Below are 14,815 nucleotides of genomic sequence, written 5' to 3'. Positions count from 1 at the left end.
ATTTGATATGATACCAATGCTTTTTCTTTAAATGGGCCGTCGCCTAGAAATATATGACAAATCGGTTGTTTGAGATAACCATTCTTATTTGATACTTATCTATTTGACGGGAATTATCCATCGCATGTCCCGAACGAATATAGCGATTTGTCATTGCCCTTGTGTTGTATAAGAAGTATTTGACTCGCTCATATGAAACTGGAGCCATATGTTCTATCGTATTAACATCTTGAAGGTAGTGCAAGCGTTGATTGGTACATTGTTCGTTGTGCCATTTTGGTCAATGGCTAACAAAACTACGTAAGCATACGATCATCTTTACCGGCTCAAAAGACAAAGTGATATCACTCCCCGAATTAACTGATATATATGTATTTTTAATCTGAAAGATATGGCCTTCCATTACACCTCCAACTTGGGCCCACCTATATCCCCAAATCAGCAAAAATTTCCCCATCTCTGACCGCCAAGCATCTTATCAGCACCCCTGACATCCACCCCGAGCTTATCATTATCAAAGTTTCGTAAAGCATAAGAAGAATGTAGTGTCGGCGATCTAGAATAACGAGAATGGCATTTTGGTGGTTGAATAAGATGAGGTAAAAGACGAATGGAGAGAATGCCAAGAAGGTGGCCGCTGATGCGAGGTTTCTTATAGGTTTCCGAGGAGGTGGTTTGTTGGATGGATGATAAGGGAGTGAGGGTCTTGGACAAAGTTTGGGTCCTTGGAATGGGACTTAGAGGGATAGGAAAGATGGGATGGGGTACTTAATACTTTTGAGTTCCTCTATCACCATATAGAAAGTCTCGTTTCCTAAATATATTTACCAGGAGCGGAGCTTCTTCACACTCAACCTCATATTGATCACACCCACCCAGCACCATGAGTGCCCCCGTCTTCAACTCCTCCATTCCCAATGGCGGCGATCCCGAACTCGTAGACGTTAACGCCCAATACTCCGGTTTCGAATTCCACTACACATATATAGTCTTCTGCGGCTTCATCGTCTGGCTTATCATTCCCGGCATCGGACTCCTTTACAGTGGGCTCGCGCGACGAAAATCCGCTCTTACCTTGTTATTCCAATCGCTTCTCGTAGCGGCGGTGACAACTTTTCAATGGATGTTCTGGGGATACTCACTTGCGTATTCGCGTACAGCTGGACCTTTCATTGGCGATATGGCGAACTTCGGACTCAAGAACGTGATGGCTGCTCCGTCGCCAGGTAGTGCTGTGATTCCGGAAATTGTGTTTTGTTTGTATCAGTTGCTTTTCTGTGCCTGTACAGTGCAGATTGTAGTTGGTGGTGCGTTCGAGAGAGGAAGAATTATACCGAGTTTGGTATTCGGGTTTTGGTGGGCAACAGTTGTTTATTGTCCTATTGCTTGTTGGACTTGGAATTCTAATGGTTGGTTGTATAATGTAAGTTCCTCATTACCTGTGATTTTTTGTAAATGACATAAGCTGATCAAGGAAAAAGCTCCCTTCATTGGATTTCGCTGGTGGTGGACCAGTCCATATTGCATCTGGATGGTCTGCGTTGGCGTATGCTCTTGTACTGGGAAAGCGCAAGCACACCGGCGAGAAGTCCCATGGAAGGCCACATAATACTACTCTCGTATTCCTAGGTACAGTCCTAATTTGGTTTGGATGGTTTGGATTCAATGGAGGCAGTGCTCTGAATGCTTCCGTCAGAGCGATGCTTGCTGGATTCAATACCAACACTGCTGCATGCACCGGAATGCTTGGATGGGTGCTTGTCGACTATGTCAAACATGGTGGCCGATTTAGTCTCGTGGGAGCCTGTGAAGGTGCCATTGCCGGGCTTGTGGGAATCACTCCTGCTGCAGGTTATGTATCCGTTTGGCTGGCCGCAGTCATTGGATTCATAACTGCAGTAGTTTGCGCACTTTTACAGAATGTAAATGAATGGCTTCATATCGATGAAGGAATGGACGTCTTTAAGCTTCATGGTATCGGTGGAATGGTGGGAAGCTTTTTGACTGGAATATTTGCAACATCCTCTAGTATGTATCCTTACTCTTGAAAGCCTAATGCCCAAGCTAACTTCATGACAGTCAGTATGCTCGATGGGGCGACTTCAGCTCCGGGTGGTATTGATGGTAATGGAATTCAAGTGGGTAAACAGTTCGCAGAAATCACCGCGATATCAGCGTACTCATTTTTCGTATCTTGCGCTCTCCTCTATATCCTGAAATTCATTCCAGGAATGCACTTGCGGGTCACAGAAGAGGCTGAGATTCAAGGCTTGGATATGGATCAATTCTTCGATGAGCAGATCGGTGACTGGGCAATATTTGAGGAATTAGATCAACGAAAAATGATATTAGAGGCAAGCTCGCCTGGAACCCCACAGGTACAAGAAGTACAAGGCCAGACAGAGCAAACCAAGAAGGTATAGAATATTGGCAAAGGGTTGTGTATATCACTCCATCCTTTTAATCAAAGTAGAACATCCATTCCAACTAATTTCATTCTCGCGATTTTTCGTTATCGACATGTGACACTGTATGAAAGTGATACTTCGCTGTAGCAAAGGGCATCGCCGAGCCCGTCACTCAAAATTTTAACAGCATTAAATCTGTAAATACACCGGGCAGGAACGCAGGATGCTTTTCTGTGGTTCATGATGTAAATTCTGCTTCCCACAAACTTTTAGGACAAAGTCTTTTCTTTTTTCAAAGAACTTAAACACCCTTGGACATAGAATCCATGCTGTTAATGTTGTATATTGTACTGAAGAACATGTAGCCGAGCATTTGCCAGATGTAAAGCAGACCTTCCGAAGAATAGATTTTCCACACCCGAGATTGCGGGCGCTTAGAATCCGAATAGTTTGTATAAAATTAGCTAAAATCGTGTTAGAGTTGATAATTGAGGTCAAGCTCATAAAGCAACGATGTCTTTCAAGTCACCTCTAGATTGAAATCAGGTTGCGTCGCCGTGAAATTTTGCTTAATATCCCATTTATGGTTCTTGGTGCCCCCACATTGGTTCAAGAGGCTGGGAATAGATGACTTCACGTTATCGATATTAACCGAACGCTTTTGAAAAGAGGAACAATGGAGTTCAAATTAAAAGATCTGGTTAACGCGTGCCCCACCATCCAAAAATAGAGTTTATTCTGGAGTGAAGTAAGAATTTAGCTTGTTGCGTGAGAAATGGGGGTAGAATCGTTCATGTTTATACTTCGGGTGCGTGCACTAAGTTGCAAGACCCGCTAGTGGTAACATCTCGGAGCCAGGATAACGACGCCAACACACGTGGATTCAAACGCAAAATCTTTCTACAACCAAAATTTAAGATTTCTTCAATATGTATGCGAATCCTTCCGCCCACATGGTAATGGAACGCTATTGACAACAATTCTGATACGGGGCAAGCTTACCTTCTTTCGATCGTGAAGGATCTCCCAGGATCAACACGGGCTAACCCACACATTGGGTTAAGAGTCAATGCGGCGAACCTTCCCGCTGCCAATCACTGACTCAGAACTCCTCCATCCAAGTATATCATGGACGGTAAAGTGATACCTGGTCCTATATGCTTCCAGAATTCTTCCATTGAAGCAAGGGTTCGGAATGCATGATATCTGATTGGTCAATCAGATCCAGAAAAATATGATAGAACTAACCTCCATGCTACTTGCTCTCTGGTATCTTACAGACCTTGAGATGAGCGACGAGGGACAAAGGACACAAAATCCTTAGTGGGATGACATTCAAAAGCACAGACGCCTTTCAATATCTGGCTCAGCGTTTGTTTCTGGTACCTAGATATATAAAGTCTGGCGTCACCTTTGATCATCATTCTGATTTTCAACAGCATCCTCATCTTCTTCACCTTCCTCTTTCTCTACTTTCTCTCAACATCCTCTTTCAAGTGTCAAAATCGATTACAAACATTGAAATGGCTATCTTCAAAGTTACACCATTGCTTTTGGCTGCTGTCACAAGCTATTTCTCCCTTGGAGCTTTTGCTGCAGTATCAAATATCACTTCCTCCCTCACTATTGACAGTGTTACGTACCACAACGTTGAGTATATCGAAAGAGATGTGGTCGTAATTGGTGGTGGATCCTCCGGAACCTATGCAGCAATTGGTCTCCTCGACGCGGGCAAGACTGTGGCGATCATTGACAATAAAGCTCGCATGGGAGGCCACACAGAAACCTATACTGATCCTGCAACTGGAGTTTCAGATGACTATGGAGTTATCATCTTCCACAACATCGAACTTGTCAAAAACTATGCCGCGCGTCTTAACATCACTTTGGCAGTAGCCGACACAACAGAATATGTTCAATCAAGTGTATATGCCGATTTCCGAACCGGTCTTGAGAATTCTACTTTCACGACTGCTGACTTTACCGCTGGCCTCATGCTGTACATGGAGCAACTTGCGAAATATCCCTACCTTGAAAATGGCTTTGGTTTACCAAACCCAGTACCAGAAGATCTTTTGCTCACTTTTGGGGAGTTCGCAATCAAATACAATTTCGGCGATCAATTCCTTGGATTCATGTTCAACTTTGCTCAGGGTCTGGGAGATCTGTTGTCCAAGCCTACTATATACGTGCTCAAGAACTTTGGTGCCGGTGTCATCGAATGTTTTACCACTGGTTTCTTGGCAACGTCTGCACAGGACAATAGCTTACTCTACGAATCGGCACAAGAAATTATCGGTGACGACAGCGTTTTTCTGAGCGCAACAATCGTCTCAGTCGACCGAAGTGGTGATTGTGCTCAAGTTCTCATCAGCACTCCTTCCGGCTACAAGTTCATCAATGCCCAAAAATTGGTCTTCAGCATTACACCTCAGATCAACAATCTTGCAGGATGGGATCTTAGCACTTCGGAGAAAACTCTTTTCTCTCAATTCAACAACTCCGGATACTACGTTGGTGTCTTTGGTAACACTGGTCTTCCAACCGGTATCTCCGTTGTCAATGTCGCCGATAACACCACCTACGGATTCCCACCTCTCCCAGCCGCTTATGCCATCAGTCCTACTGCTATTCCAGATGTCTTCAATCTCTACTACGGTTCCGCAATCTCTATCTCCGACGACGAAGTTCGTGCTGCCATGTACGGCGAGCTTGAAAGACTCCAAATCACTGGTATGATCAAGAGCACTCCAGAACTCCTCGCATACAGCAGACATACACCATTTGAATTGTGGGTTCCAGCTGAAGCTATTGCTGCTGGTTTCTACAGTGATTTGTATGCCCTTCAAGGACAACAAAATACTTTCTACACAGGAGCTGCTTTCCATGTTCAAGATTCAACTATGTTGTGGCAATTCACTGAAGCATTACTTTCTAATATTACTGCTAGCTTGGCATGAACAATTTGTTTTTAAGGGGACCTATTTTGTACATAGTTTTAATGAGATTTTCGCAATGAATGGATGCATGATGGATGGATGAGGAAAGGGCAGTACATATATACACAGCATACAGTATCAAAATGAAGCAAATTCTATCTAATATAATAGTCCGGAAAGCCTCTGGCGTTGAACTTGTCACATTTTAAAGTGATTTGAAGGTTTCAATTTTGACAATCTATTCATGTATTGTATCTAACTTGCACCTTTGCCTATCCGCATCTAAGGTACACAACTATTTCTCCCATCGCTCCAGTAGCATCTAAAATCACAATCATTCAATCCACCATTATCAACCTCATCATCATCATATGATATCAACCTTCTTCTTTCCTACAAATCGAACATTCAGGTATCTACCTCCATCTTCGTTCTTACATGTATGGAGTACTTACCAAATTTCGGCCCCACTCCCTGATTCGATTTCAGACCCATCACTTCTTCACAACCACCCGAACTATTCAATTATGGAACATCCCACCTATGGTCCATCCAACGCACCAAATGCGCATTCGGTTATGCATCGTTCATCGCCCGTTTGATTTGCGAAGTATAGTGACTTATTGATAACTTTACTCGTACGAGACAATGAGTCGGCTTTACGGATGTAGATGTATGGGTAAGGGCTTGGATAGATTCTGGGTTCTGCCCGTGGTCGTGGGCTGGGTAGTGGTAAAGTTTGCTTTGATATCTGACATGGTATATAGTAGATGAGCTGAACTCTAGGACGGGAAGTTATTAAGTGTTTGAGATAAGGAGCGCATGGAGATATAAAAGAGCAGGAAAAAAAAGTATCACGTGTATATCATGTCGATAGCTTTGATTTATGTTGGATGGTCTGTGCCTATCTTCTCAGCAAGAAGACAATGCCCAATAGGGTTTAATGTAACGAAGGACTAATCATATTTCGGGCCAAGAAATGAGGTTTGCATTGTATTAACTTGGTCGCTCTCGAATTGCTCGCTATTTCCCTGATTTTATGGAACAGATTGTATCCTTCCATAAGTATTTACTACGTCCTAGGAGCCGGAAAGAAATTTCTTCCCTTCACATTATTCTGGTTAGGAAACACCTCGTCAATGCTAATTCCCAAGATCCAGTCCCCAACTCTCTGTGGATATAAAGCTGTTATTCTTTCCTTCAAATTCTCGGCGCTCGTTGCGACTTCGAGCAAGGTCTCCCAATCTTTGATATACTGTCGAGTCTTCTCAAAATGATCTGTCCCATATCCATCCCAAATCTGCTTATGACTCGGCACCACGATCTTTGGTTGCAAACTCTCGATCTTATCAACAGCTCTTATCCACTCTGCCCTCAATTCCGCGGTACTGGTTTCAACAAGATATTGGAAACATTCTCCATACACGGCATCGCCAGTTATTACGAGCTCCAGAGAAGGAACGTGTAACACAGTCGTGTTATATGTATCCGACTGTCCGACTTCGACAGCCTGAAGCAAATGATCCTCAAGATAAAATTTTCCATTGAAAGGTAACGGCTGGATCGTTTCATTCTGGGTGGGTATCTGATCAGGAAATGTGGCAGACCAGAACTCGACAAATTCTGCATAAGTCAACTGTTCGGCTACATGTGCGATAGTTCGTTCAGTGGCTACAGCGATCACACCAGGGAAACGTTTTTGGAGAACTGGGATGCCAAAGAAATGGTCGCCATGTCCGTGGGTGATGTAAATGTGAGTTAGAGTTTTGTTGCCGATAATGTTAGAGACCCAGTCTGCTAATGCATGGGAGGTTTCGATGTTGACTGGAGCATCAACGAGGATGGCGGTCGACTGGCCGTGTAGGAGTGTGAAAGAGGTGGGAGAGATGGTGTAGTTATGTGGTGGGTCAACAACAGGAAGCTCGGGAGCGTGGAAGACGTCCCATGAGAGTGGCGTTGCAGGATGCCGGATTGTAGTGGCCAAGCTGAACGGGGTGAGCATAAAGATGAGTATTGATTTGGAAGAGAACATTTTATTGATTGTTTAGCTCTACTCGTTGATGGATCTCTATTTGAATTGAGTTCTATCTGCTTTCTTTGGGAAGTTCTCTCTTTATATACACTTTTTCAATATCCCAGAGGCATACAAAATGTCTCTTCTACTAGTATGACTGACCCAGCTTTGTCATATCATGGTGCATTAAGTCCGCTCAGCAGGAAGCCACTATCGCAGATTGAAACCCAGATAGACAGAATATCTCAGCTTATTCATCCAGTACATGTTCAGTAAACATGTAATTCTGTTTGTGATGAGATATAAAAAATTTCAAGCGAGCTTACATGTCAATCGCTATGCATATTTGTAAGCTGCACGGAATATGTGGGCGCACGGTGTGAATAGTAATCACGGGAATACCAGAATGCAATCATCTCTTCTGGCCTAAAGCTTTCTGGGTTCTGTCAGAAATTCATGGGTTAAGGTCCAAGTGACTTTATGTATTATCTTGTGTGTTAAAAGTTGTATCCCTATTTTTCAGAAAGTTTCGAGCTACAAGAACGAAGACTTTGAGTAGTGGTCTTACAGTGACGAATCCAAGGAGAGGTCCACAGGCTAGCTTTTCTTTTTCGCATGTGCGAATACATTCTGATAGAAAGACCAGTAGTCTGATCTCTTTTTGTCATAGTCAATTTTTCGAGCGATTGTATTTCTTGACAACCAATCTTATATTTCGTGAAGAATCAGCAAGAGTTTCTCCAATCTCGCAATGCGCCACCCATGAGCTCCGATGAGCTGTAGCGTAACCACAGAAATACACCAGCACCATAATCTCACAGTACTGTAATCTTTAGCTTACTTTGGCCCAGGAGAATATTTTCAATGGCTGCTGGAATGATATGTCTCCGCCAAATGGAAATTATCCAAGCTTTTCTCACGTTGAAAGGGTTGGTGTTACACTAAAACGCAACTATTCGGGTCCCGACCGAGAAAGCAAGAAAGCAATCTCCTTTCTGACCTTGAGCTCCAGACATGGAAATCTCTTTTAGACATACTTCTATTTTATTCACAAGCTTGGATATCTGATCTACACCTTCGTAGGTTACAATCAAGTTCTTTTGAAATTAACGATTGTATTTTGGATCTGAAGGAAATCTATGAAAGTCTCAATTCCACAGAACTTATTATATCAGGGCATTCCAATCTTCCATAAATCATTACGGAAATTCTTAAGGCCGTTCTGTAGCGGAGAAAGCTCCACAAATCGCTACATCGCCTCGAACACCACCGCAAGTTTGCCCTCGATTCATGCTTTCAGCTTGATAGGACAAACAACTAAACCAAAAAATTCTTCAATTCTCATAATGAACTGACAGAAAGACGATTAGCAGAAAGTCTTGTTCATGAATCATCCCGCGCTCATTCGCGATGAATGGGATCGAAGGATTTTAGAAGTCGGCTATAAAAGGCTTCGCTTCAAACCAATTTATTCTCCCTTCTCCCTTTCTATCATCGAATACAGCTCGAGCTTTGAGAAAAACCATTTAAAAGTTATCAAAGATACTCAAGTCAGTACTAGTATCTAGACTCTCAAGTCAAAGTAAGGTTTCAAAGGTTTCAAGCCCAGTCATTTGAAAAGAGCCGAACTTTCAGCTTCAGATCAACTACAACATTGATGAAAACCCGCTTCATCCTCAACCTAACCATAACCATGAATCCCTATCACGTCCACGTCTACCCCTACCGTCCAGTATCTTCACCAAGAGTTCCTCCAACTCCCACCAATATTCGCGACTATTGCGCATTTCCTCAAAACCGACTCCCGCCTCTTAGAATCGTATACGGTAATAATCAATTGAATAAAGCTGTACCAAGACCGATGAATTCGGGTAGACCCATGGAACCTGATGCGAGGATGAGTGGATCATATGATTGTCCTTATGGTCGGTTTGTTACTTATCGGAGAATGGGATGGGGTCCGCAGTGGTGATAGAGGGGTGTGAAGGTATGGTGTGAGTTAGGAGTGATTGCGGAGGATAGAGATCAGCCTGAGACCAAAAGGTAGTCTGGGGATGGAGGCGATGCTAGGTGGGAATGTATAGGGCATGCTTTTCACATGAATATTTCTAATGATCTAGAGATATAGATGAAAAACTAATAGCAGACGTTATTTTATTCATGATGTCTGTACAATGGTGCGAAGAAGATAGATTGTGTTGCTCAATACAAAAAGTTATGCCTGCAAACTGATAATTCAATCTTCCGGATTTTTGCAGATCTTTGAAGTGATTCCACAACGACCTGCCTCTTCTATAATACACAGACTAACACCCCCTTGGTCACTTCTGGCGGATATTGACTGGAAAGACGAATGGTTTCAATAAGCTCCCATGATCCTTTTCAACACTGAACCGTAGCAAGTCAACAGTAATGCGTGGTTTGATGCTCCGCTTATGATGTTCCCTAGAAAATAACTGGAGATACAATGACACGGGATGGAATAGGTACGCCTAAAAGCTATTAGAACAATACGTAGGAAGGAAAGCCAGGATAGACCTTTCAACCATTCAAGGCCATTTTTAAAGTCTGATTCACTACCTGCGGTACAGGTTCCAGCACCTTCAGAATTGAATAACCCTTTACGGAATCAAATCTTTCCAGCCCTTTGAGATCCTGAATTGGTGGGAACTTTAAGTCAACTCCCTGAAAGCTGGATTCAGTAATGTGCAAAGAAAAAGGTATGTGCAGTTTCTGAAACGAATCGATTGATTCAGGTTCGTGTAAATATATACCGTTGTGTCCTTCTCTTTTGTGGTCGTATGGAAATCGGGGTAGGCTCTCAGGGAGACAGAGAATGGTTGGTATATCGCGGCCATATCCTGATGTGTATGGCGGAGTGAAGCGTTTGCGACAGACGAGACACCAAGAGGGTGTTTGATGTTCAAGATCCATCACGAGGGGTGGTAAGTGATGATTTTGGATGATTTTGATAATGGGCTTGATAAGGAATAATACGCGATTGCTTGGTGTAAATTTCTGTTGGTATTGAAATAAGTGGTGCGCAGATGTATTTGATACCTTGATTCCAGTTATAATGCCATCTACTGAGTCTGGGTCTCAGGGATTGTAGAAGATCATAATCCAATTCAGGTTATATATTTAAGGTCATTGATGGAAACGAAACTGCGATGGTGAGAGCGATAGGAAAGAGAAACTGCGATGGTGAGAGCGATAGGAAAGAGGCATCGTGATGGAAGGGCTAGATTGTGACGAAAAGCTACATCCTCTTCGAACTCAGTTTCCTGTGGAATTAACATCTTGGGTCTTTGTTTCTACGGAATTATCAATGTGCACCATCAGACGTCCATAAACTCCAGAGGAATTGTTTAGATCGAACTTGCGAAGGAAGTGAAGAGAATTTGGCTTGGAAAATTTCGTTGCCCACTAAGTAGTGCCGTATCAACGACATGAGTTGTTCGAAGTAAGAAGAATATCGACAATTGATCAGATCTTTTTTGGAATTGCCTAAGATACTTCGCCTCGCCCTTCCATTCCACATCCGGGTGGATGAGGCACATTTTGTGTTGCGTGAATTTCGTTTCTGAAACGTAAGTAAGTCCTTTACAACATTTTCCATTCCCCCTGAATTTATAACATTGTTGATTCGAAAATCTTCTTTCAAAATTTACAGGTAGTAAATATGATACTCCTTAGAAATGTTGCCTCCTCTGTTGCTCTGGAGATTTACGCAGATGAGGAATATCAGGATTGAAGTTATTCAAAGTCATCAAGTGGCAGTAGATCTCAAACCCTCAAGAAGCTCATGCTGCCTTTCAAGCCAATTGAAATTAATTGGAAGTTTGCAACAGACTTCCCGAATCTCCGTTGATGGTGCTTCCAGAGCATACTGTGAGAATATGGAAGAAATTTACAGCATTTCTAGGTCTCCCTATCTGTTGGAAGAATCTCATTTGAGGTGACTAATTCTGTCTGGCTGGCCCCCCGAAGTACTTGAATGATTAGTGATCTAATTGAAACACCGTTCCATGCGTTCCACACTCCATTACCCAATATGTGCATGTCGTCGCTTCAATGTGCTTTTTTCATTAAGATTCGCTTGATTTACGGCAAAACTTCCCCATGCCATATTTTATGGTACTCCACTTTGGCCTTAAGAGTTGTCCAAGCTATACGGGGACGAGGGGGGTTCCGCAAGGCTTCGGCAGAAGTAAACGAAGTCTCGGCTCCCTCAAGCTACCCCTGCTTTAACCTGGGGATTGAAATGCCGTTGTAAGACACCACGGTTGGAAATTAAGAGAATTGGAAGTGAACGCTTGCTGTATATCCCTTGTATCATATAAGTTAGGAAAAGATAACGAAATCGAGATTGAGTCTAGTTTTTGGAGTTTGCGGACATTATGGTCTTCAACAAATGCGGAGAAACTTAGAACGCAAGATCGGTAAACTCCGTTTGACGCATAATTTTCATAATTTATGATGACACAGATATGCACCGACAGACTAGCTTTCCATGCACGGACTCAAAGCCCAGTAGATCATTGGTCTACCCCATCTTATCCTGTCCTAGTCAGGGGCTTCGTCCAATGTTGGTTTCAACCTTCTTTGAAGTCTCCTTCACCTCACATACAACGAGAAATGTATGGTTGTTCAGGGGATCAAAGTTGATTTTAAGGTTAAGTGCTTCGGTAAAACAAGGATGTTTAACCTACCGAGTGACATTCCGCTCACGCAACCTCATCTTAATTAGAGCTAATACTGATTGCAGTCGATGTCAATTGACCTTCTGTATAGAGTTTCGAAGTAACATTTAGAGGGAGCCGTTCGTAATATTTGTGGAATGTCGGTCTCGTCATGATTTATCAGCGATGGTGATTTTTTAGAAATCATTGCTTTGTGACCGAAATGGCGGGTAAGATTCGGCATGCACAGCAGAAATGGCGAGATTATTGCAGTGGTAACGATCAGCCTCGTTGACAGATCTATCCATGTTTTCTTTTGTGGGAGACATATATAACAGTTTCTCATCTTCTACGATGTATATTCATTCCAGACCAGACCACGAGTTTTGGAGTCGTTTTCTAGTCAAATCGTTCCTGTTTCAACTCGATCCAAAATGCATTTCTCAACTGCTGGAGCACTTGCCTTGAGCAGCATCTTAGGCACTTCATTTGCTCGGGTGAACAATGTTCCAATTGATAATTCGACCATCGACGAGCTTTACGCTGAAGCCCTCAAAGAAGATGGAAATTTGGTCGTAGCTTCAGGTGGTGATGGTAAGTAACTTTCTTCAATGACTAGCTTTGATCTCATCGCTTTTCTGTAGAAACAAATATGTATTGACAGACTTCTAGCTGGAGTTCAAGGTCAAAGCATGAAAACAGCTTGGGCTGCACGATTCCCAAAAATTGCTCTCGATCTGACCGTCGACCTCTCCAAATACCATGACAGTCGAATTGATCGAGCGTACTGGGCTAACAATGAAACCGTTGATATTGCCGTTCTTCAAACCCTCAACGATTTCCAACGATGGAAGGAAGAGGGACGTTTGTTGTTTTACAAGCCTCCAACATTTACTGATCTCTACTCGGGAGAGACGGATCTCGATGGTGCCTTTGTGCCTGTTAACATTGGTTAGTGTTTCCTACTCGGTGAACTATGCTCGAATATATGGTATTAATGTCTTCCTCTAGGCAGCTTCGGAAGTTTCTCCTGGGACAGTACTTATGTCTCAGAATCCGAGGCTCCAACCAGTTATGCTGACCTTCTAGACCCCAAATGGAAGGGCAAGATTGTAGCCACATACCCTAACGACGACGATGCAATCGGCTATCTTTTCTCCATCATCATTGAAAAGTACGGGTTTGAATGGCTCGATGCTCTTGCAGCACAAGATGTTCAATGGGTCCGCGGGACCGCCACTCCCGGGTTCGTCATGAGGGACAACCACAACAATGCCACCAAATCCGCATCTGGTTCTTCCCCTAAAGGAAGAGTTCTCTCATTTACCACTTATCCACCCTCAAATGAAACATACTTTCAAATGGCGCAACCAGCAGCCCCAGAACAGCACATGGCATGGGCGCAAACAGCTGCAGCTTTTGCTTCTACCAAGAGACCTGCTACTGCTAAACTTTTCTTGGCTTGGGTTACCAGTGATGAATGGCAGAAGGCTTCAACTTCTGGATCACCTAGAAAGAGCTTGGATATTGGAGGCACGGTTTATACGAGTAATACAACACAAACTAGTCAATTTAGACAGTTTATGCAGGATCGTAGAAGAGTTGAGTGGTGGAAGTTGCAGTATGAGACCACGTTGGGAACGGCTCAGGGGGTTAGTCCTTTGGCATTGTACCCATAGAGCCAGAGATGAGTTGGACTAGAAGCTATAGGAGAATTAGCGGAAGTAAGAACGAAGAGGTGTGGATTGTCGGGATTATTTGTAGGCTGTGTGCACCATATATTTTTCAAAATGTATATATTATTCTACTGGTGTAAAAGTGGTTATGGGTTGTTATTGAGCTATCGCAAAAGTGCCTGCCATGAGTTTACTTGAAAGCCTGCTTCTACTAGACTAGACTCTTATAACAGCTTTACTGGCATTAATCGCGACGATATGACTTAAAGTGATTATGCCAGTAAGTTTTGTATCTCGACTGTCCCTGGAGAAAAATGCCAGACAAATACTCACTTAGCTAAGTCTGATATTTAAATCAAATGAAGGACTTTGGAACTTTTCACTATAGATACAGAGTGACTTATCTATCCATGCGCCTGGAACAAGATTCATTAAAGGCGGATCTTCGATGAGCGACCAAAAGTCTCCAGCAGATTGATCCGTTGGCCTTGAGAACCAAAAATTTCAATCCTCAACACGAGAGCCGTATTTAAATCCGACTGAACTTGACAATCCTACCTCATAAGTGATTACTGACTTCTCAGAGCCCCCAAAATTCCAGGCATCGACTCGATTTATGTGACTCTCAAAAATCAATGACCTAAAATTGCTTCGCTTTTGCACCTTGAAAATAGGTTCTTCTTTGTTTCCATATTGTTCCAGATCAATACCAGAGGACCGCAAGATCTTAATCCAGTCAAATATCTGCCGTCCTTTGTTGTTTATTCCCAGATCGAGCACGGAGTTACTCAAAATTCTCTGTAGAAGTGTAAGTCCACGATGGCCAGTCTCATGGAGATGAACATGTGCTGCTATCAAATCCCGCAGAAGTTCTTCCCATGGTTGATTTCCAGGAGATGAGTAATTAGTACCCCTGGAGAATGGTTATTTTATCTTATAATTCCAAAAGCTAGTAACTTCCACACATAAAATCTGGAAAAACGCTTTCAGTGCTTCTTCATTATTGCGCAGTCTGACGTAAACCGAGAGTTTTGACCCGCCAAGCAATGATCCGATGAACCGCTGAGGAACGTAATTCCTGCTGCGTTTAAACATT

General features: G+C 42.9%; 5 protein-coding genes across 5 annotated transcripts; 3 read left to right on the top strand and 2 right to left on the bottom strand.

The window, feature by feature from the left end:
* Positions 1–883: 883 nt before the first annotated feature.
* Positions 884–2,423, top strand: Bfra_001232 (putative ammonium transporter protein; the record flags this gene model as incomplete). The annotated part of the gene is made up of 3 exons (XM_037331669.1): positions 884–1,423; positions 1,482–2,028; positions 2,080–2,423. The coding sequence occupies 3 exons, from the start codon at positions 884–886 to the stop codon at positions 2,421–2,423; spliced, it is 1,431 nt and encodes a 476-aa protein (XP_037195823.1).
* A 1,508-nt stretch (positions 2,424–3,931) lies between these two features.
* Positions 3,932–5,368, top strand: Bfra_001231 (putative amine flavin-containing superfamily protein; the record flags this gene model as incomplete). The annotated part of the gene is made up of 1 exon (XM_037331668.1): positions 3,932–5,368. One exon carries the CDS (start codon positions 3,932–3,934, stop codon positions 5,366–5,368), a length of 1,437 nt encoding a protein of 478 aa, XP_037195822.1.
* Positions 5,369–6,303: 935 nt separating this feature from the next.
* Positions 6,304–7,379, bottom strand: Bfra_001230 (putative metallo-beta-lactamase domain protein; the record flags this gene model as incomplete). Its single annotated transcript, XM_037331667.1, has 2 exons — positions 6,304–6,370; positions 6,421–7,379. 2 exons carry the CDS (start codon positions 7,377–7,379, stop codon positions 6,304–6,306), a joined length of 1,026 nt encoding a protein of 341 aa, XP_037195821.1.
* A 5,098-nt stretch (positions 7,380–12,477) lies between these two features.
* Bfra_001229 (putative abc-type fe3+ transport periplasmic component protein) lies at positions 12,478–13,722 on the top strand (the record flags this gene model as incomplete). The annotated part of the gene is made up of 3 exons (XM_037331666.1): positions 12,478–12,637; positions 12,716–12,994; positions 13,055–13,722. 3 exons carry the CDS (start codon positions 12,478–12,480, stop codon positions 13,720–13,722), a joined length of 1,107 nt encoding a protein of 368 aa, XP_037195820.1.
* Positions 13,723–14,223: 501 nt separating this feature from the next.
* On the bottom strand, positions 14,224–14,814 carry Bfra_001228 (uncharacterized protein; the record flags this gene model as incomplete). Its single annotated transcript, XM_037331665.1, has 2 exons — positions 14,224–14,632; positions 14,702–14,814. The coding sequence occupies 2 exons, from the start codon at positions 14,812–14,814 to the stop codon at positions 14,224–14,226; spliced, it is 522 nt and encodes a 173-aa protein (XP_037195819.1).
* Position 14,815: the final 1 nt, after the last annotated feature.

Source organism: Botrytis fragariae, assembly GCF_013461495.1.
Source record: "Botrytis fragariae strain BVB16 chromosome Unknown tig00000006, whole genome shotgun sequence".
In the NCBI taxonomy this organism is placed as follows: domain Eukaryota; kingdom Fungi; phylum Ascomycota; class Leotiomycetes; order Helotiales; family Sclerotiniaceae; genus Botrytis; species Botrytis fragariae.
This window is presented reverse-complemented; position numbering and strand designations above follow the sequence as displayed.